This window comes from Mus caroli, unplaced genomic scaffold, assembly GCF_978045245.1.
Source record: "Mus caroli unplaced genomic scaffold, Mus_caroli_1 scaffold_8, whole genome shotgun sequence".
In the NCBI taxonomy this organism is placed as follows: domain Eukaryota; kingdom Metazoa; phylum Chordata; class Mammalia; order Rodentia; family Muridae; genus Mus; species Mus caroli.
This window is the reverse complement of record NW_028227263.1, coordinates 140,095,341-140,118,690: the sequence shown is the minus strand read 5'-3', so window position 1 is coordinate 140,118,690 and position 23,350 is coordinate 140,095,341. Positions and strand designations below refer to the sequence as shown.

The following is a 23,350-nucleotide window of genomic DNA, read 5'->3' as shown; positions in this document are numbered from 1 at the left end:
TAAAACAGATATGTAATAACTGGGCCAGAGAAAATCATCTAATTCCAAAAGATTGGAAAGATTTACAAAGATCACCCAGAGTTTAAACAAATCTTTCACTAAATGAGTGGAAAGAATAACTACAGCTCTAAATAGAGCAATATAAAATAAAAATGATAGAAAAATTTTAATTGAATCTTAAGCTTCTGAAAATGCTAATTCTGAGACTGGAGAAATCGCTCAGTGGTTAAACCACTGCCTGCTTTTCCAAAGGTCTTGAGTTTAAATCCCAGAAACCACATAGTGGCTCATAACCATCTGTAATGTGATCAGATGCCCTCTTGTGGTGTGTCTAAAGAGAGCTACACTGTACAATAAATAAATAAAGAAATTACTGATTACAAATACCAACATGGTCTCTCACAACCTTTTAATAAAAGAAAATCCTAATTCTGAATACAAAAAAGACCATTAGAATTTTTTATCTTGACATTTATTTCATTTCTAATGAACATGCTCTCAGAAGTGGAATTTTTGGATTCAATGAGGCCCTCACATCGGATTTTAGCTTCATCTTCCTGTATTGATTTATTGATTGATATGCCAAACCCTGTAACACCTCTGAGTCATTACCTCACAGAGTTACTCCCTCATCTGCACTCCTATTCTCCTTTCAGAGGTTGGGGTGCCAACTGGGTATCACCCCACCCATGTGCACCAGGGGTTTGCAGGGTTAGGTGTATTTATTCCCATTGTGGCTAGACAAGGCATTCCTATTCATTGGAGGCCTAAGTTGATCCCATGTATGTCCTTTGGTTGATGGCTCAGTCACTGAGAGCTGCCATGGTACAGTTTAGTTGACACTGGTATTCTTCTGGTGGAGATTCTATCCTACTGAGGGCCTTAAAACCTTCCCCCCAACTCTTCCATAAGATTCCCCAAACTCTATCCAACCATTGGCTATAGGTATCTGCATGTTTCAGGCAGTTGCTGGGTAGAGCCTCTCACAGGACAGTTATGGTAGTCACCAAGAATAACAGAGTATCAGAGTATAATTAATATTGTCAGGGATTAGTGCTTGCCCATGGTGATTTCCCCAGAATTACTTTTATTGTTAAAAATAGTCAAAACAAAATCTTTCTGGCATATGCAATAGTGTCTGGGTTTGGTGGTTGTATATGAGATGGATCCCCAGGTGGGGCAGTCTATGGATGATCCTTCCTTCCATCTCAGCTCCAAAATCTGTCTCTGTAACTCCTTCCATGGGTATTTTGTCCCCCATCCTAAGAAGGAACAATGTATTCACACTTTGGTTTTCCTTCTTCTTGAGTTTCATGTGTTTTGCAAATTGTATATTGGATATTAAAAGTTTCTGGGAATATCTGCTTATCATTGAGTCCATATCATGTGTGTTCTTTAGCTCTCTCTTGTGAGGCTATGCCAGTGCCTGGCAAATACAGAAGTGGATGCTCACAGTCATCTATTGAATGAAGCACAGGGCCCCTAATGAAGGAGCTAGAGAAAGTATCCAAGGAGCTAAAGGGGTCTGCAAACCTATAAAAGGAACAACAATACGAACTAATCAGTAACCCCAGAACTGTGACTATAGTTACATATGTAGCAGAGGATGGCCTAGCTGGCCATCAATGGGAGGAGAGGCCTTTGGTCTTGCGAAGATCATATGCCCCAGTACAGGGAAATTCCAGGGCCAGGAAGAAGGAGTGGGTGGGTTGGGGAGCAGGGCGTTGGTAATGTATAGGGGACTTTGTGATAGCATTTGAAATGTAAATGAAGAAAATATCTAATAAAAAAAAAGAATGAGGATATCCCATTTTCTCTAGAGTAACTCTTTAAGGTGGGTCCACTCAGGAGCACACAGGCTGCAGAAGCAGCAGAGCAGATGAGTCAGGGTCCTAAGGGCCTATATTTGCAGCCAGGAGGTGGGGCTGATCCTCACACCTCTGTGCACCTTCCCTGTCAGAGGAGAGCTTGCCTCCAGGAAGTGTCTGACCCTAGGACTCGAGTAAGGTCCCTATTACCTCTCTGGTGACACTCTAAGGCCAGTCCACTCAGGAGCACACATGTTGAAGATGCAGCTGAAGAGCTGGAAGACGGTCCTATGGGCTTACATCCACAGCCAGGACGTGAGGCTGTTCTACAGCCCTCTGTGTACTGGTCTTGCCAGGAGAGAACTGTTCTCCAAGGAGTGCTGACACAGGCTTACAGATCCCACAGGAATAACAAGCTCCATCCAGAGACAGCAGGAATATCCAACACCAGAGACTACTGGATGGCAAAAGGAAAATGCAAGAATCTTTCCAACAGAAACCAAAACTACTTGGTACCATCAAAATCCAGTACTCCCAACATAGTGAATCCTTGATACCCCAACACAACTGAAAAGCAAGATTCCAATATTAAATCATATCTCATGATGCTAGTAGAGGATTTTAAAAAGGACATTAATAACTCTCTTAAAGAAATATAGGAGAACACAGCTAAACAGGTAGAAGCCCTTAAAGAGGCAAGTCAAAAATCTGTTAAAGAATTACAGGAGAGCACAGGTAAACAGGTAGAAGCCCTTAAAGAAGAAATGCAAATATCCCTTAAAGATGTACAGGAAAACACAACCAAACAGATGAAGGAATTGAACAAAACCATCCAAGATCTAAAAATGGAAGTAGAAACAAAAAAGAAAACACAAAAGGAGACAAATCTGGAGATAGGAATCCTAAGAAAGAAATCAAGAACCATAGATGCCAGTATCACCAACAGAATACAAGAGATGGAAGAGACAATCTCAGGTATAGAAGATTCCATAGAGAACATGGACACAACAATCAAAAAATGCAAAATGCAAATAGATCCTAACTCAAACAATCCAGAAAATCCAGAACAATATAAGAAAAATCATACCTTAACATAATACGTGTAGATGAGAATGAAGATTTTCAACGTAAAGGGCCAGTAAATATCATCCAACAAAATTATAGAAGAAAACTTTCCATACCTAAAGAAAGAGATCCCAATGAATAAACAAGAAGCCTACAGAACTCCAAATAGATTGGACCAAAAAGGAAATTCCTTGTATCACATAATAATCAAAACACCAAATTCACTAAGCAATGATAGAATATTAAAAGCAGTAAGGGGAAAAGAAAAGGTAAAGTAGCATGTAAAGGCAGACCTATTAGAATTATATCAGACTTCTCACCAGAGACTATGAAATCCAGAAGTTCTTGGCTACAGAGGTTATACATGTCCAAAGAGAACACAAATGCCAACCCAGGCTACTACACCCAACAAAAACTCTATATTACTGTAGGTGGAGAAACCAAATTATTCCATGACAAAACCAAATTTACACAATATCTTTACACAAATCCAGCCCTTCCAAGAGCAAAACAGGGGAAATTCCAAAACAAAGGAGACATCTGATTTTCTCTCTGGAGACTCTGGGAATTTTTCTACACCCTAGGAAAAAAATCAAGAAGGTAATCTTTCAACAAACCTAAAAGAAGATAGCCACGTAAACAGAATCCCAACTCTAAAAACAAAAATAAGAGGAAGCAACAATTACTTTTCCCTAATACCTCTTAATACCAAAGGACTCAATTCTCCAATAAAAAGATATAGAATAACAGAATGGATACATAAACAGGACCCAACATTTTGCTGCACACAGGAACCTCACCTCAGGGACAAAGACAGACCCTAACTCAGAGTAACAGGCTGGAAGAAATATTTCCAAGCAAATGGTCTCAAGAAACAAGATGGTGTAGCCATTCTAATATGGAATAAAATCGACTTTCAACCTAAAGTTCTCAAAAAAAGACAAGGAGGGACACTTCATACTCATCAAAGGTAAAATCTACCAAGATAAACTCTCAATTCTGAACATCTATGTTCGAAATACAAGGGTATCCACTTTCATTAAAGAAACTCTAGGAAAGCTCAAACCACACATTGAACCTAACACAATGAGAGTGGGAGATTTCAACCCCCCTCTCTCACCAATGGACAGTTCCCGGAAACAGAAACTAAGCAGAGACACAGTGAAACTAACAGAAGTTATGAAACAGATGGATTTATTGGATATCTATAGAACATTTTATCATAAAACAAAAGTATATATCTTCTTCTCAGGACCTCATGGTACCTTCTCCAAAATTGACTCTCTAATCAGTCACAAAACAGGCCTTAACAGATACAAAATTTGAAATAATCCCATGCATTTTATCAGATCACCACAGACTAAGGGTGATCTTCAATAACAGCATAAATAATGAAAAGCCCACATACACGTGGAAGCTGAACAACACTCTAATCAATGATAATTTTGTCAAGGAAGAAATAAAGAAAGAAATTAAAAACTTTTTAGAGTTTAATGAAAATAAAACCACAACATACCCAAACTTACAGGACACAATGAAAACAGACCTAAGAGGAAAACTCATAGCTATGAGTGCCTCCAAAAAGAAACTAGAGAGAAAATACACTAGCAGCCAGACATCACACCTAAAAGATCTAGAAAAAAAGGAAGCAAATTCACCCAAGAGGAGTAGACTGCAGGAAATCATAAAACTTAGGGCTGAAATCAACCAAATGGAAATGAGGACTATTCAAAGAATCAACCAAACCAGGAGCTGGTTCTTTGAGAAAAATCGACAAGATAGATAAACCCTTAGCCAGACTCACTAGAGGGCACAAGGACAGTATCCTAATTAACAAAATCAGATATGAAAAGGGAAACATAACAACAGAACCTGAGGAAATCTAAAACATTAACAGATCCTACTACAAAAGGCTATACTCAACAAAACTGGAAAACCTGGATGAAATGGACAAAATTCCTAGACAGATACCAGGTACTAAAGTTACATGAGGAACAGATTAATGATCTAAACACTCCCATATCCCCTAAAGAAATAGAAGCAGTCATTAATAGTTTCCCCAACCATAAGATTCCCGGACCAGATGGTTTTAGGGCAGAGTTTTATCAGACCTTCAAAAAAGACCTAATTCCAATTCTCCTCAAACTATTCAAAAAAACAGAAACAGAAAGTACTCTACCCAATTCATTGTATGAGCCACAATTACTCTGATACATAAACCACATTAAGACCCAACAAAGAAAGACAATTTCAGACCAATTTCCCTTATGAACATCGATGCAAAAATACTCAATAAAACCCCCACGAACCAAATATAAGAACACATCCAAACGATCATCCATAATGATCAAGTAGGCTTAATCCCAGAAATGCAGGGATGGTTTAATATATGGAAATCCATCAATGTAATCCACTATGTAATCAAACTCAAAGATAAAAATCAAAGGATCATCTCATTAGTGCTGAGAAAGCATTTGACAAAATCCAATACCACTTCATGATAAAAGTCTTGGAAAGATGAAGAATTCAAGGACTATATGTAAAAATAATCAAAGCAATCTACAGCAAACCAGTAGCCAACATCAGACTAAATAGAGAGAAACCTGAAGTAATCACACTAAAAATAGGGACTGGACAACTCTGCCCACTTTCTCCATACCTATTACATCCTATTGAAATCCCAGCCAGAGCAATTCAACAACAAAAGGATATCAAGGGGATACAAACTATAAAAGAGGAAGTCAAAATATCAATATTTATATATAACCTGATAGTATATGTAAGTGACCCTAAAAATTCCACCAGAGAACTCCTAAGCCTGATAAACAGCTTCAGTGAAGTAGCTGGATATAAAATTAACTCAAACAAATCAGTGGACTTTCTCTACACAAAGGATAAAGAGGATGAGAAAGAAATTAGGGAAACAACACCCATCACAATAATCACAAATAATATAAAATACCTTGGTGTGACTCTAACTAATAAAGTGAAATATCTGTATGATAAGAACTTCAAGTTTCTGAAGAAAGAAATCGAAGAAGATTTCAGAAGATGGAAAGATCATCCATGCTCATGGATTGACAGGATTAATATACTCAAAATGTCTATCCTGCCAAAAGCAATCTACACATTTAGTGCAATCCCCATCAAAATTCCAACTCAATTCTTCACAGAGTTAGAAAGAGCAATTTGCAAATTCATCTGGAATAACAGAAAACCTAGGGTAGCAAAAATTATTCTCAACAATAAAAGATCCTCTGGGGGAATCACCATGCCTGACCTCAAGCTGTACTACAGAGCAATTGTGATAAAAAATTTCATGGTACTGGTACAATGACAGACAGGTAGATCAATGGAACAGTATTGAAGACCGTTCATAGGTGTGAACTCACACACCCATGGTCACTTAATTTTTGACAAAGGAGCTAAAACAATCCCGTAGGAAAAAAAGACTGCATATGCAACAAATGGTGCTGGCTTAACTGGTGGTTATCATGTAGAAGAATGTGAGTTGATCCATTCTTATCTCCTTGTACTACCCTCAAGTCTAATGGATCAAGGAACTCCACATAAAACCAGAGACACTAAAACTTATAGAGGAGAAAGTGGGGGAAAGCCTTTGAGATATAGGCACAGGGGGAAAATTGCTGAACAAAACAACAATGGCTTGTGTTGTAAGATTGAGAATCGCCAAATGGGACCTCATAATATTGCAAAGGTTTGTAAGGGGAAAGATACTGTCAATAATACAAAAATGCCACCAACAAACTGGGAAAGGATTTGGTTTTGTTTGTTTGTTTGTTTTGTTTGTTTGTTTGTTTTGTTTGTTTGTTTTTTCGAGACAGGGTTTCTCTGTGTAGCCCTGGCTGTCCTGGCACTCACTTTGTAGACCAGGCTGGCCTTGAACTCAGAAATCCGCCTGCCTCTGCCTCCTGAGTGCTGGGATTAAAGGCGTGCGTGGGAAAGGATTTTTACCAATCCTAAATCTGATAGGGACTAATTTCCAGTATATACAAGGACTCAAGAAGCTGAAATCCAGAAATTCAAATAACCCCATTTTAAAAATGGGGTACAGAGCTAAACAAAGTATTCTCTCCTGAGGAATAAGGAATGGCTGAGAAGCACCTGAAAAAATGTCCAACATCCTTAATCACCAGGGAAATGCAAATCAAAACAACCTTGAGATTCCACCTCACACCAGTCAGAATGTCTCAGATCAAAAATTCAGGTGACAGCAGATGCAGGTGGGGATATGGTAAAAGAGGAACTCTCCTCTATTGCTCATGGATTGGCAGCATTAAGGTAGTAAAAAATGGCTATCCTGCCAAAAGCAATCTACAGATTCAATGCAATCCCCATTAAAATTCCCCCATTAAAATTCAATTCTTCACAAAGTTCGAAAAGGCAATTTGCAAATTCATCTGGAATAACTAAAAACCTAGGATAGCAAAAACTACTCTCAACAATCAATGAATATCTGGTAGAATCACCATGCCTGACCTCAAGCTATACTACACAGCAATTGTGATATAAAAAATAAATAAATAAATAATCGAAAAACTGCATGGTACTGGTACAGCGAGCAACAGACAGGTAGATCAATGAAATAGAATTGAAGACCCAGAAATGAACCCACACACCTATGGTCACTTGATCTTGGACAAAGGAACTAAAACCATCCTGTGGAAAAAGGACATTTTCAACAAATGGTGTGGCACAACTGGCAGTTACCAAGTAGAAAAATGCTCATTGATCAATTCTTATCTCCTTTGACAAAGCTCAAGTCTAAGTGGATCAAGGAACTCCACATAAAACCAGAGACACTAAAACTCATACAGGAGAAAGTAGGGAAAAGCCTCAAAGATATGGGTACAGGGGAAGAATTCCTGAACAGAACAATAGCTTGTGCTGTAAGACTGAGAATCGAGAAGTGAGACATGATAAAATTGCAAAGCTTCTGTAAAGCAAAAGACATTGTCAATAAGACAAAAAGGACACAAACAGATTGGGAAAAGATCTTTAACAATCCTAAGTCCGATAGGGGACTAATATCCAATATATTCAGAGAACTGAAGAAGCTGGGTTCCAAAAAATCAAATAACCCCATAAAAAAATCGAGTACAGAACTAAAGAATTATCACATGAGGAATATCAAATGGCTTAGAAGTACCTGAAAGAATGTTCAATATACTTAATTATTGGGGAAATGCAAATCAAAACAACCCTGTGATTCCACCTCACCCCAGTCAGAATGGCTAAGACCAAAATTCAGGTGACAGCAGATGCTGGTGAGGATGTGGATAAAAAGGAACACTCTTCCATTGCTGGTGGGATTGGAAGCCTGTACAACCACTCTGGAAATCAGTATTGTGGTTCCTCAGAAAATTGGACATAGTACTACTAGAAGATCCAGCAATTACTCTCCTGGGCATATACCCAGATGTTCCAACTGGTAATAAACACACATGCTCCATTCCTCGGTGGACAGCTGTTCATAGAAGCCTTATTTATAATAGCCAGAAGCTGGAAAGAACTCACTTGTCGCTCAACAAAGGAATGGATTCAGAAATAAATTGTGGTACATTTACACAATGAAGTGCTACTCAGCTATTTAAAACAATAAATTTATGAAATTCTTAGACAAATGGATGTATCTGGAGGGTATCATCCTAAGTAAACCAATCACAAAAGAACTCACATGATATGCACTCACTGATAAGAAACTTAGTCCAGAAACATAGAATACTGAAGATACAATTTGCAAAACACATGAAATTCAAGAAGAAGAAAGACCAAAGTGGGGATACTTTGTTTCTCCTTAGATTAGCGAACAAAACTCACATGAAGGGAGTTATAGAGACAAAGATTGGAGTGCAGATAGAAGGAAGGACCATCCAGAGACAGTCCCACTCATGTATCCATTCCATAAACAACCCAGACACTATTGCATATTCCAACAAGATTTTGCTGACAGGATCCTGATATAGCTGTCTTTTGAGAGGCTATGCCAGTGCATGCCAAATACAGAAGTGGATGCTCATAGTCATCCACTGGTTGGAACACAAGTCTTCCAATGGAGGAGCTAGAGAAAGTAGCCAAGGAACCGAAGGGGTTTGCAACCCTAAAGGAGGAACAACAATATGAACTCACCAGTACCACTAGCTGCATATGTAGCAGAAGTTTGCCTAGTCGGCCATCAATGGGAGGAGAGGTCCTTGGTCTTGCAAAGATTATATGTCCCAGTACAGGGGAGCCAGGGCCAGGAAGCAGGAGAGGGTGGTTTGGAGAGTAGGGCTGGGGGGAGGGTATAGAGGACTTTTGGGATAGCATTTGTAATGTAAATGAAGAAAATATCTGTAAAAAAAGAATTAGAAGCAATCATCAAAAATTTACAGTAATATAAAAGCCCAGAGCCATGTTGCTTTAGGCAGAACCAAATTGGCCTTTAAAGAAGAGCTAATAACAATACTCCTCACACTATCCCACAAAAGAGAAACAAGAAGAGCATTGCTAACTCATTGAACAAGGTCATATTCACCCTGATATCTAAACCACACTAAGACTCAACAAAGAAACACAATTTCAGACCAAGGAGATAGGAAGTTACCCTGCACCCTGGCCACTAGGCTACATTACTACTTCAGAGTGTCAGAGCTGGGGGATGGACTGGCTCTGTGTGTGGGTAGATGCAGTCTTAGAGCAAGGCAGGATCAGTCCTACTCCTGCTGGTGTCAGGATGAGATTTTTCAAGTTATGGACATGTTTTGACCTTACTGTTCCACTGTAATGGCTCCCCCAGTCACGTGGATTTCCAGACCCACAATGAAAAGCAGAGAACAAGGACCCATAGGATCCCTAAAAATCAACAGGAAGGGAGAAACAGTGGGGAAGCTTAGATGCAAAAGTTCTATGACATCTGTCAACCAAAGACGAGATTCCACAAAGGAAATGTGAAATAAACTACAAATACAATCTAGACAATATGAGCTCACAAATGTGACCACCAGCATCATGATGGTGTGGGCTGCTTTGGTCTCAGCATGGCCTCTGTTGATCTGATTAGGATTATGCAGGTAATGCATTCTGTGGTGGTGTCTGTTTAGGTGAATCACCATGGAGACACTGGTCCAGGCCATGATGCCAATGAATATGATGTCATGGGAAAACCGTAAGAAATTCATGTCTACACTGGCCCCAGAGATGGAACATATCCAGTTGCCTTTAGAATCAGAGTCATTGTGTGATTTCTGTGGACCAATGACATTCACTGGGAGGTAAGCATTGCTTAAGACACTGAACAACCAGCAGATGTAACAAGAATGGCTCACAACCTTGGGGGATATTTCTCTGAATATGACCCTAGCCCAGTTCCCAGGAACAAGAGTGACAAACTGGTAGGTGCTGAGGACACAGGTGGAACACATGATTGTGCCTCGAGTCACCATGTTAAGGAAGTATGCAAGTTTACATCTGAGGTCAGTTGGTGGCTTCCTTGAAACATAATCAATCAGGTCATATGAATATGCCAAGAGAAGTAACATGAATGCATTGGCCACAGCCAAGTTGATTAGAATGACCTGTATGGGCCTCAGTCGGGAGTCAGTCAAGACTAGAGAGAAATTATGGACAAACAGAAAGATGTTGCCCACAGTCCCAACCACAACATGGCAAAGCAAAAGGATCTGAAGAGCCAACACTTCCATGGTTTTCAGGGTTTTATTCTGAGACAACATGGGGTTGGCTTCGTAGCACAGTGTGTAAGGATCAGGTTGGACAGTGCTGTCTTCAAGTATCTTCTCAAATATCTGAGATTTTCAACTGATTTGGAGCTTTTTTTTTTTTTTTTTTTTTTTTTTTTTGGAAAAGGTGGCACTGCTTTAGCACACTACAGGAGATTTTTCTAAAAACAATGAATGGACATTGATCCAGAATATCAACTTCAGACTTATTTTCCTTTCCTTTCACTCATGATTTGTGTGTGTGTGTGTGTGTGTGTGTGTGTGTGTGTGTGTGTGTGTGTGTGTGTGTAAAATGCAACTCTATATCTGTTGTTCAACAGGACGACACACTTTTTAACACAGCATGGCCTCTGCATATGTATACATCAATATTTGTAGATTGGAGTTCATTTTTCCTTCGCGAGAACTGACATCATCCCTCATGTTATAACATTTTAAGAAATACAAATTTGTTGTTGGGGAGATGATTCCAGATCTAACGAACTCTACTCAGCTTCGTGGCACTTTATTTATGTATTTCTTGTCATGCACACAAGCAAAACCATAATAGGCATAACATAAAATAAGTATATATTTTACAAATATGATCAAGTGTTGGAGATATTTCTGAGCAGTTAAGCGCACTTCCAGATGACCTATGTTCAATTTCTACCACTGTCATGGCTACTTATAACTCTGTGTAACTCCAATTCCAGTGGATTTAGACCTTCCCAGTCATACATGCAGGCAGAACACCAGTGCACATAAAATAAAAATATATAGAGAAATCTTTAAAAATGTAACACAAAATTAAAATCCATGGTTTATAGAAGAATGTGAATTAGGAATGGAGAAGGTCACTGAGTGGTTAAGGGCACTGACTGCTTTTCCAAATGTTCTGAGTTCAATTCAAGGCAACCACATGGTGGCTCTCAACCATCTGTAAAGGGATCAGATGCTCTCCTCTACTGTGTCTGAAGACAGCTACAGTGTACTCACATACATTAAATAAATAAATGAACAAAAAAACAAGCAAATAAAATCTTTATTTTAAAAAAGTGTGAATGAAATATGCCCATCCAAATTAATCCATATAATGTTGATATATTTTCACACTACTCATCATAATGATAAAAAAACAAAATATTATTTTTTAAATGGGATAGTTTTGTGTTTACACAAACAAACCTTGATTTAGGCTTTTATCATTTATGTGGAAAAATTCTGAGGGATCCTAGCATACTGTTGATTCATAACAGTCTGAATTTTATTTGTTTTTCTGAGGAATTGGGTGCTGGACACATACTTGTGTCATCTCCTTCTTTTGTGAGTCACCATAAAAAAAATTACTACCATCACCATTAAATGCTTTGCACATACAGATTTTTGAATATGTGTTTTATAAAGCTCATGTTTCATCTGCAATTTACTGTATTTTTCCCCTATAGGAAGAATAAGCCTCCATCTAACAACTAAAAACCAGTTATCTAATGTATACATGTCACAATAAAGTGCATTTTCAAATAAGTGCTGAGCCATGAAATAGACATGTCTTTAGACTAATGAAATCATTGACATAATTATGTAAGTTAAGGATAGAAAGATAAAACCATTCTAATAGCTAATGTTTACTTTGGGAGACACCATGGATTGTAGGAGGGAGAAGAGAACTTTAAGCAGAAATATAAACTCGCAGATTTCTCACCTGCTTAGTACCAGCAAAGATGGGGTTGCTCACAGAGATGAAGGCCAGCTACTGAACAGTTACTGAAGAAATGTAGCTCTAAGTTCCTCTCCCTTTGAAGAACATCTTTGTGCATCCATTTCCTAAGACAGGTTCAGAGAAGTGCCTACCTCTCCCATAAAGTGCTGTGGATGAAGCCAGATATCAGAGCTCATAAAGAGACAGTGGTAGGTTGTGAAATCCCTCAGAGAGTTCATTTCTTTGTCATCTGTGGTGTTATAGAATATGACTCTATGGGTATATTGGAAAACTTTTAATGAAAGAAAACACATTTATACCAAAGGCAAATCACCATTTTCACTTTCTGGTAATTGATGATGATGCCCAAGAGTTTGTTATATCATAATGAGTAGTAGAGCCTAAGCTAGAAGTTTTCCTTGTTTCCTTAGGGAGGATTTAAGTGGTAAAGTGGTGTTGGCATTAGGTGTAGAGAAGTACTCTTCAGGAAAGATCAAGAGATATGTTCGGTGTATTTCCAGGGGTGTGTGTGTTTGTTCATTACATAGTATGCTTTCACCTTGCAAAATCTGGCTGACATCAAGTTCGTCCAGATAGACCATCACCAGGCAGTATTATCTATTGTGTTGCTTTCCTAAAAGAAAAAAAAAAAAAAAAAAAAAAAACAGCTCTTGGATTTGTTGATTCTCTCAGTTACTTTCTCTGTTTCAAACTCACTGAGTTCAGCCATGAGCTTTGTTATTTCCTGCCATCTACTCCTCTTGGGTGGGTTTCTATCTTTTATCTAAAAGTTTCATTAGTACTATTAAGTTGCTAGTATGCAATCTTTCTAGTTCGGTGCTGAGACTGAAGGAAGGACGACCTAGAGACTGCCCCACTGGAGACACATTGCTTAAACAACCACCAAACCCAGACACTATTGCATATACCAACAATATTTTGCTGACTGGTCCCTGCTATAGCTGTCTCCTGTGAGGCTATGCCAGTGCCTGACAAATAGAGTCACAGTCATCTATTAGATGGAAAACAGGGTCCCCAAATGAAAGAGCTAGAGAAAGTACCCAAAGAGCTGAAGGGGTTTGCAGCCCTATAGGAGGAACAACAATATAAACTAACCAGCATCCCCAGAGCTCATGTCTCTAGCTGCATATGTAGCAGTAGATGGTCTAGTTGGCCATCAGTGGGAGAAGAGGCCCTTGGTCTTGTGAAGATTCTATCCCCCAGTATAGGGGAAGTTCCAGGGCCAGGAATTGAGAGTGGGTGCATTGGGGAGCAGGGAAAGGGGGAGGGTATGGGGGATTTTCAGAGATAAAACTAGGAAAGGGGATAGCATTTGAAATGTAAATGAAGAAAACATCTAATAAAAATAAATCTTAAAAAATAAAAAAACTAATCACACTACAATTCACACAGAGGAAAAAACTAAGTAAAAAGGGGGCTTAAGGGAGTGCATGGATGCTCCTTTAAAAGGGAAAAAGAACAGATTTTGCAGTAGAACTATAGGCAGGTCTGCAGGGAAAAATGGGGAATCACATGGAAGAAAGATGACTGGAGAGATAGGAGAGGGAGAGAGAGGGAGAGAGAGAGAGAGAGAGAGAGAGAGAGAGAGAGAGAGAGAGAGAGAGAGAGAGAGAGAGAGAGAGAGAGAGAATAAGGGAGAGAGACAAATGGAATTTGGGGCATTTGGGGAGTGATGTAGAATTCTAGTACAATGGGAAATTCCTGGAATTTAGGAGTATGACCCTAGTTAGGACTTCAAGCAATGGATGGCTCAGAGTGTGCTATGACAATCTTCTGTAACCAGAAAAAGTTTCTAGGGCTAGAACTGGTCCACGATCCCAGTCACAAAACCTTGCAAATACAACCTGCCTTGTCTTCAAGTTGTGGTGCAGCAATGATGGCTCAGAGCTTGTGGATGTGAGCAACTAATGACTGATCTATCTTGAGGCCCACACAACACACAGGAGCACATGTATAACAGTGCCTAGATGCCCAGAAATTTTAAACTGGATAGCCCAAACACCTATTCACTTCTGACAAAACAAAACAAACATAAAACTAAACAAAAACAACCCACGCCTGATGAAAGCTTTCCTAATGATATTCTGTGCTCACACAGTCTTTCTCCAGCATCTGCTGGTAGCAGAGGCAAAGGCACATAGCCAAGAATTAGATAGGCTTTGGGGAATCCTGAGGAAGAGGGGGAGGAAGAACTATAGGAACCAGAGTGGTCAAGGACACCAACTGACATGACCCTTAAAATCAACTAAGCAACGGTTATAGGGGCTCACAGAGGGAATTCAATCACAGTGCCAGCATGGGTCTGATCTAGGACTTTTGCAAAATGTTATTGATCTTTAGGTTAGAATTTTGATAGAACTCCTAGCGTAGGAAGTGGGGCTGTCTCTGACTTTTTGCCTACCCTGGGGATCCATATACTCCTACTAGACTACCTCATCCAGCCTTGATAGGAATAAATTGTGAAATAGTTCAGTTGCTAAGATCAGTTTCTATCATGTACAAAAAAACCAAATTCTATTTCCAGCACCCTCTTGACTGCTAACAAGTATTTATAACTACAATTTCAGAGGGCCTAATGCCCTCTTATGGCTTTCATGGGCACTGCACACATGTGGTACACTAACACACATTATATCACACATACACATAAAATAAAAATAAATCTTTTGTTTGCATCTGGCACTTGAGGTTATACTTTTTGTCTTTGAAATGCGGAAAGAAAGTCCTTGATTTATAACTTACCTGTTTGTTTTTTCTCATTTCTCCTGCCACTTATCATGAATTTATTTTCTATTGCTTTATAATATTCAGCCATTTCAACATTTAAGTTAATGGTATTAAAACATGTGAAAATTAGTATTTGTTTTTGCATTGTACTATGAGCTCAAAAGACTTATGTTTAAGTTAGAATCACTGTTAGGAACTTCATAGAGTATTTAGTAATGGCATGGTAACACTGTATGAGTTACAGCAGGTCACACACTATTATATCAGCTTAGTAGATGTCACCATAAACAAACAAACAAGGGTAGTATCCAGGCCTTATGTAAGAATAGGTGGCACACATACTGAGCCAAATTCTCTGCTGAAAACATAGACATTTTTTACTGAGAAACAATATTCCTGAAACAAAAGGAGGTTTGACAACTCAAGCCCCACTGGTTAATGGTCATTTCTTCAATAGATCCATGTCAATGGCTTGTGACTACTGAAGTGAAAACTAACTTTATTACCTTTGAAAAAATAATGATTTTCCAAAGGTAATGATTTTGAAGGGCCTGCCCCCAGGAAGTGGCAATATTAGAAAGTGAAGCCATATTGGAATAGGTGTGAACTTTTTGGAAGATGTTTGTCAATGTAGAGATGGACAATGAGATCCTCCTCCTAACCACATGGGTGTCAGTCTTCTGCTAGCAGCCTTCAGATGAAGAGGAAAACTCTCAGCTCCTTCTGTACCATGCCTGCCTGGAAGCTGCCTTTCTCAAGCTTTAATGACACTGGGCTGAACCTCTGTATGTGCAAGCAAGCCCCAATTAAATGTTGTCCTTATCAAAGTTGCCTTAATCATGGTATCCGTTCACAGCACTGAAACCATAACCAAGACACCATTAGAATTCACTAAGCTTGGTTGTCTTTCCCAAATCCTTGTTACTTACACATTGTCATAGTTGAAACAAGCTTTCCACTAATTCCAACTAAATTCTTCATAGAGTTAAAAAAAAAAAGCAATTCTCAAATTCATGTGAAATAACAAAAAAAAAACCCAGGATAGTGAAAATTTTTTCAATAATAAAAGAATTTCTGGGGAAATTACTATCCCTGACCTCAAGCTGTACTACAGAGCAATTGTGTTAAACAAATCCATGATATTGGTACAATGACAGGCAGATAGATCAATGCATTAGAATTGAAGACCCAGAAATAATCCCACACACCTATGGTCACTTTATCTTTGAGAAAGGAGAAAAAAATCATCCAGTGGGAAAAAAAGACAGTATTTATAATTACTGGTACTGGTTCAACTGGTGGTCCAAAGTTGAATCAAGATCAGGTTAATGATCTAAACAGCCCTATATCCCCCAAAAGAAATAGAAGCAGTCATTAATAGTCTCCCAACTAAAAAAAGCCCAGGACCAGATGGGTTTAGTGCAGAGTTCTATCAGACCTTCAAAGAAGATCTAATCCCAGTTCTTCACAAACTATTCCACAAAATAGAAACAGAAGGTACTCTACCCAACTCATTCTATGAAGCCACAATTGCTCTGATACCTAAACCACAAAAAGACCCAACAAAGATAGAAAATTCAGACCAATATCCCTTATGAATATTGATGCAAAAATCCTCAATAAAGTTCTTGCTAACCGAATCCAAGAACACATCAAAACAATCATCCATCCTGACCAAGTAGGTTTCATCCCAGGGATGCAGGGATGGTTCAATATACGGAAATCCATCAACGTAATCCAGTATATAAACAAACTCAAAGACAAAAACCACATGGTCATCTCGTTAGATGCGGAAAAAGCATTTGACAAGATCCAACACCCATTCATGATAAAAGTCTTGGAAAGATCAGGAATTCAAGGCCCATACCTAAACATGATAAAAGCAATCTACAGCAAACCAGTAGCCAACATCAAAGTAAATGGTCAGAAGCTTGAAGCAATCCCTCTAAAATCAGGGACTAGACAATGCTGTCCACTTTCTCCATACCTATTCAACATTGTACTTGAAGTCCTAGCCAGAGCAATTCGACAACAAAAGGAGATCAAGGGGATACAAATTGGAAAAGATGAAGTCAAAATATCACTTTTTGCAGATGATATGATAGTATATATAAGTGACCCTAAAAATTCCACCAGAGAACTCCTAAGCCTGATAAACAGCTTCGGTGAAGTAGCTGGATATAAAATTAACTCAAACAAATCAATGGCCTTTCTCTACACAAAGAATAAACAGGCTGAGAAAGAAATTAGGGAAACAACACCCTTCTCAATAGTCACAAAGAATATAAAATATCTTGGCGTGACTCTAACTAAGGAAGTGAAAGATCTGTATGATAAAAACTTCAAGTCTCTGAAGAAAGAAATTCTAGAAGATCTCAGAAGATGGAAAGATCTCCCATGCTCATGGATTGGCAGGATCAACATTGTAAAAATGGCTATCTTGCCAAAAGCAATCTACAGATTCAATGCAATCCCCATCAAAATTCCAAATCAATTCTTCAACGAATTAGAAAATGCAATCTGCAAATTCATCTGGAATAACAAAAAACCTAGGATAGCAAAAACTCTTCTCAAGGATAAAAGAACCTCTGGTGGAATCACCATGCCGGACCTAAAGCTCTACTACAGAGCAATTGTGATAAAAACTGCATGGTACTGGTATAGTGACAGACAAATAGACCAATGGAATAGAATTGAAGACCCAGAAATGAACCCACACACCTATGGTCACTTGATCTTCGACAAGGGAGCTAAAAACATCCAGTGGAAGAAAGACAGCATTTTCAACAAATGGTGCTGGCACAACTGGTTGTTAACATGTAGAAGAATGCGAATCGATCCATTCCTATCTCCTTGTACTAAGATCAAGTCTAAGTGGATCAAGGAACTTCACATAAAACCAGAGACACTGAAACTTATAGAGGAGAAAGTGGGGAAAAGCCTTGAAGATATGGGCACAGGGGAAAAATTCCTGAATAGAACAGTAATGGCTTGTGCTGTAAGATCGAGAATTGACAAGTGGGACCTCATGAAACTACAAAGCTTCTGCAAGGCTAAAGACACCATCAATAAGACAAAAAAACCACCAACAGATTGGGAAAGGATCTTCACCTATCCTAAATCAGATAAGGGACTAATATCCAATATATATAAAGAACTCAAGAAGGTGGACTCCAGAAAGTCAAATAACCCCATTAAAAAATGGGGCTCAGAACTGAACAAAGAATTCTCACCTGAGGAATACCGAATGGCAGAGAAACACCTGAAAAAATGTTCAACATCCTTAATCATCAGGGAAATGCAAATCAAAACAACCCTGAGATTCTACCTCAACCAGTCAGAATGGCTAAGATCAAAAATTCAGGTGACAGCAGATGCTGGCGAGGATGTGGAGAAAGAGGAACACTCCTCCATTGTTGGTGGGATTGCAAGCTTGTACAACCACTCTGGAAATCAGTCTGGCGGTTCCTCAGAAAATTGGACATAGTACTACCAGAGGATCCAGCAATACCTCTCCTGAGCATATATCCAGAAGATGTCCCAACCGGTAAAAAGGACACATGCTCCACTATGTTCATAGCAGCCCTATTTATAATAGCCAGAAGCTGGAAAGAACCCAGATGTCCCTCAACAGAGGAATGGATACAGAAATTATGGTACATTTACACAATGGAGTACTACTCAGCTATTAAAAAGAATGAATTTATGAAATTCCTAGCCAAATGGATGGACCTGGAGGGCATCATCTTGAGTGAAGTAACACAATCACAAAAGAACTCACACAATATGTATTCATTGATAAGTGGATATTAGCCCAAAACTTAGGATACCCAAGATATAAGATACAATTTGCTAAACGCATGAAACTCAAGAAGAATGAAGACCAAAGTATGGACACTGTGCACCTTCTTAGAATTGGGAACAAAACACCCAGGGAAGGAGTTACAGAGACAAAGTTCGTAGCTGTGATGAAAGGATGGACCATTTAGAGACTGCCGTATCCAGGGATCCATCCCATAATCAGCTTCTAAACGCTGACACCATTGCATACACTAGCAAGATTTTGCTGAAAGGACCCAAATATAGCTGTCTCTTGTGAGACGATGCCGGGGCCTAGCAAACACAGGAGTGGATGTTCACAGTCAGCTATTGCATGTATCACAGGGCTCCCAATGGAGAAGCTAGAGAAAGTACCCAAGGAGCTAAAGGGATCTGCAACCCTATTGTTGGAACAATAATGATGTACTAACCAGAACCCCGGAGCTCTTGTCTCTAGCTGCATATGTATCGAAAGATGGCCTAGTCGGCCATCAATGGAAAGAGAGGCCCATTGGACTTGCAAACTTTATATGCCCCAATATAGGGGAATGCCAGGGCCAAAAGAATGGGAATGGGTGGGTAGGGAAGTGGGGGGCGCTATGGGGGACTTTTGGGATAGCATTGGAAATGTAATTGAGGAAAATATGTAATAAAAATATTAAAAATCAAAAAAAAAAGAAAAAAAAAGAAAATAAAATAAAATAAAAATGGAGTACGATGCTAAACAAAGAAGTTTCAACTAAGGAACATAGAATGGATGAGAAGCGCCTAAAGAAATCTTGAACATCCATTGTCATTGGGAAATGCAAATCAAAACAACACAGAGATTCAACCTCACAACAGTCAGAATGGCTAAGATCAAAAATTCAGGTGACAGCAGATGCTGGTGAGGATGTGGAGAAAGAGGAAAACTCCTCTATTGCTTGTGGGATTCCAAGCTGGTACAACCACTCTGGAACTCAAAACATATAACTACATCATATAACAAGGACACATGCTTCACTATGTCCATAGAAGTCTTATTTATAGTAGTCAGAAGCTGAAAATAATACAGATGTTCCTCAAAAAAGGAATGGATACAGAAAATGTGGTACATTTATGCAATGGACTACTACTCAGCTATTAAAAACCATGAGTAAATGGATATTAGTCCCAAATCTCAGAATACCCAAGATACAATTTGCAAAACATATGAAACTCAAGAAGAAGGAAGTCCAAAGTGTAGAAACTTTGATCCGTCTTAGAAGGGGGAACAAAATACCCATGGAAGGAGGTACAGAGAAAAAGTGTGATGCAGAGACTTAAGGAATGACCATCCCAAGACTGCCCCTCCTGGGGATCCATCCCATATATATTCACCAACACCAGACACTATTGTGTATGCCAAGAAGTGCATGCTGAAAGGAGCATGATATAGCTGTCTCCTGAGAGGATCTGCCAGTTCCTGAGAAATACAGAGGTGGATGCTCTCAGCCAACCATTGGACTGAGCACAACGTCCCCAATGAAGGAGCTAGAGAAAGAACCAAAAAAGCTGAATGAGCTTGCATCCCCATAGAAAGAACAACAATATGAACTATTCAGTACCCTCAGAGTTCCCAGAGATTAAACCTCCAACCAAGGAGTACACATGGAGAAACCCATAACTCCAGTTGTATATGTAGCAAAGGATGGCTTTGTTGGACATCAATGGTAGTAGAGGCCCTTGATCCTGAAAAGGCTTCCCCAGTGAAGGGGAATGCCTGAACAAGGAATCCAGAGTGGGTGGGTTGGTGAGCAGGCAGAGGAGGGATGGGATAGGGGTTTTTCAGAGGGGAAATCAGGAAAGGAGATAACATTTGAAATGTAAACAAAGAAAATATCTTTAAAAAATAAATAAAAAAGGAAGGCCAAAGTGAAGGTGCTTCATGCCTTCTTAGAAGGGAGAATAAAACACTCCCAGGAGGAAATATGAAGGCAAAATCTGGAGCAGAGACTGAAGAAAAGGTCATCTAGGGACTGACTTTGGGGATCCATCCTATATACAGTCACCAAACCTAGATACTATTGCAGATGCCAACAAGTGCTTGCTGACAGGAGCCTGACATAGCTCTCTCCTTAGAGGTTCTGCCAGAACCTGACAAGTGCAGAGGCAGATGGGTATCATTGGACTGAGTGTGAGGTCACCAGTGGAGGAGTTAGAGAAAAGACTGAAGGAGCTGAAGGGGTTTGCAATGCATAGGAAGAACAACCATATCAACCAACCAGACCCCTGACCCAGAGTTCCCAGGAGGTAGATCACCAACCAAAGAGTACACATGGAGTGATCCATGGCTCCAGTCCCATGAATAGCAGAAGATGGCCTTATTGGTCATCAGGGGGAGTAAAGGCTTTTGGTTCTGTGAAGTCTCAAAGCCACAGTGTATGGGAATGTTGGGGGGTGAAGAGGGGAAGCAGAAGTAGGTGGATGGGTGGGTGAGCAACCTCATAAAAGTAGGGGGAGTGAGAGTGATGTAGGGTGTCCGGTGAGTAAACCAGGGAAGGGATAACATTTGAAATGTAAATAAATAAAGTATCCAATAAAAAAACATAAAAAATAGAGATCAAATGACCTTGTTTTATATCTCACCCCTTTGTCTTTTCCCATTTCTCATGCCACTTTTCATGACTTTATTTTCTATTGCTTTAGAATCTTCAATCAATTCAATATGTAATATTTAATTTAATAGTGTGAAAATTGGTACTTGTATTTGCAGTGTAGTATGGGCTCCAAAGACTTATGTTTTACTTATAATCACTGTTTGGACACTTCATATAGAATTTAGTGGTGATAGGACACCCACTATTGTATTAGCATAGTAGCTGGCACCATGAACAGACTAACGAGGGTAGTATCCAGGCCTTATGGGATAATAGGTGGTACACACACTGAGACACTTTCTCTGCTGAGAACATACACGTTTCTACTTAGAAACAATATGCCTAAACAAAAGCAGGTTTGACAACTCAGTGCCCTGGTTAGAGTTCATGTTTCCACTAGATACATGTCAATGGCTTATGACTCCTAGAGTTAAAATTAACATTGTCACCTCTGAAAAAATACAACTTTTTTCCATCTGTGGTGATTTTGATGTGATTGACACTATGAGTGGCACTACTATAAGGTGTGGCCCTTTTGGAGTAGGTGTGGGATTGTAGGAGGAAGTGTGTCACTGTGGGCATTGACAATGAGATTCTCCTCCTAACCATATGGGAATCAGTCTCCTTCTAGCAGCCTTCAGATGAAGAGGTAGACCTCTCAGTTCCTCCTGTACCATGCCAGCCTGGAGGCTGCCATGCTCCTGCTTTGATGATACTGGACTGAATCTCTGAACCTGTAAGCAAGCCCCAATTAAATATTATCCTTATAAAAGTTGCCTTAGCCATGCTGTCTGTTCACAGCAGTAAAACCTTAACTAAGACACAATCTGAATGCATTAATTTTTGTTTTCTTTCACAAATCCTTCTTGTTTTCTCATTCTCATAGTTGGAACAAGCTTGACACTGAGTCCAACCCTAACAGGGTTCATGTAGTTCTGAATCCAGATACATAAAGATTCCAAAATTATGTATAAACTCCAACACTTGTAAGATTTTAAATGATCTCACACTCCTTAAGGCTATGTCAAGTTCCCTTTTTTACTTTGCTCTTGTTATTATAAATGTTCAGGTGTCATTCTCTCTTATAAAAGCTATTATTGCATGTCCCTGGATATATGAACTAGAGATTCTAGCAGACACCACATGCCTATCATCTGCTGCTTGTGTTATAAAGTCTCATTTCCCCAGTACTATCCACCTATCTCTCTGTCTATATAGCTGGTCTCTCTCTCTCTCTCTCTCTCTCTCTCTCTCTCTCTCTCTCTCTCTCTCTCTCTCTCTCTCTCTCTCTCTCTCTCTCTCTCTCTCTTTCCTCTCTTTCATTCTCTCATTCCCTTTCTAACTCTCCCCTTTTTGTCCCCTTCTACTCCTCCTTTTTTCTTCTCCTCTTCTCCTCCTGCTCTTCCTTCTTCTTCTTCTCCCTTCCTCTCTTCCATTTATACATTACACTCATTAATTGAACATGTTAGATTACCAGAACATTCATGTGCTATCAGAGGACAAATTCCAGAAGATGGAGTTGAATCGCTCCCTCCACCCTGTGGATCCTCAGGATAAAGATTACAAAGGTTTCTCTGCAAGCACATTTACCCATTAACCAACCCAATATTCCTCCTCTTAGACATTTTTAAAGTGTTTTTCCTTATTTTATGTATGTAATTGTTTTACTTGTATGCATGCCTGTGTACTGTATGCATATCTATGCACTGTAGGCATACACTATCCATAGAAAACAAATGAGGGCATTGGATCTTCTGCATCAAGACATACAAATGGTTGTAAGCCACCCTTTGGGTGCTTGGAATAAACCACTAGTCCTCTGGGAAAAACAGCCAATGATCTGAATAGCTGGGCCATCTCTCCATCTCCTGT

The 23,350-nt window shown here is 39.3% G+C and overlaps 1 protein-coding gene across 1 annotated transcript; it reads right to left on the bottom strand.

Annotated features, from left to right (window-relative positions):
- Window positions 1–9,643: 9,643 nt before the first annotated feature.
- On the bottom strand, window positions 9,644–10,606 carry LOC147003728 (vomeronasal type-1 receptor 4-like). The gene has a single exon (XM_085841082.1). The coding sequence runs from the start codon at window positions 10,604–10,606 to the stop codon at window positions 9,644–9,646; it is 963 nt and encodes a 320-aa protein (XP_085697208.1).
- Window positions 10,607–23,350: the final 12,744 nt, after the last annotated feature.

Coding starts and splice junctions, on each gene's coding strand:
- LOC147003728 (XM_085841082.1), bottom strand. CDS start 10,606: ATGTTGTCTCAGAATAAAACCCTGAAAACCATGGAAGTGTTGGCTCTT.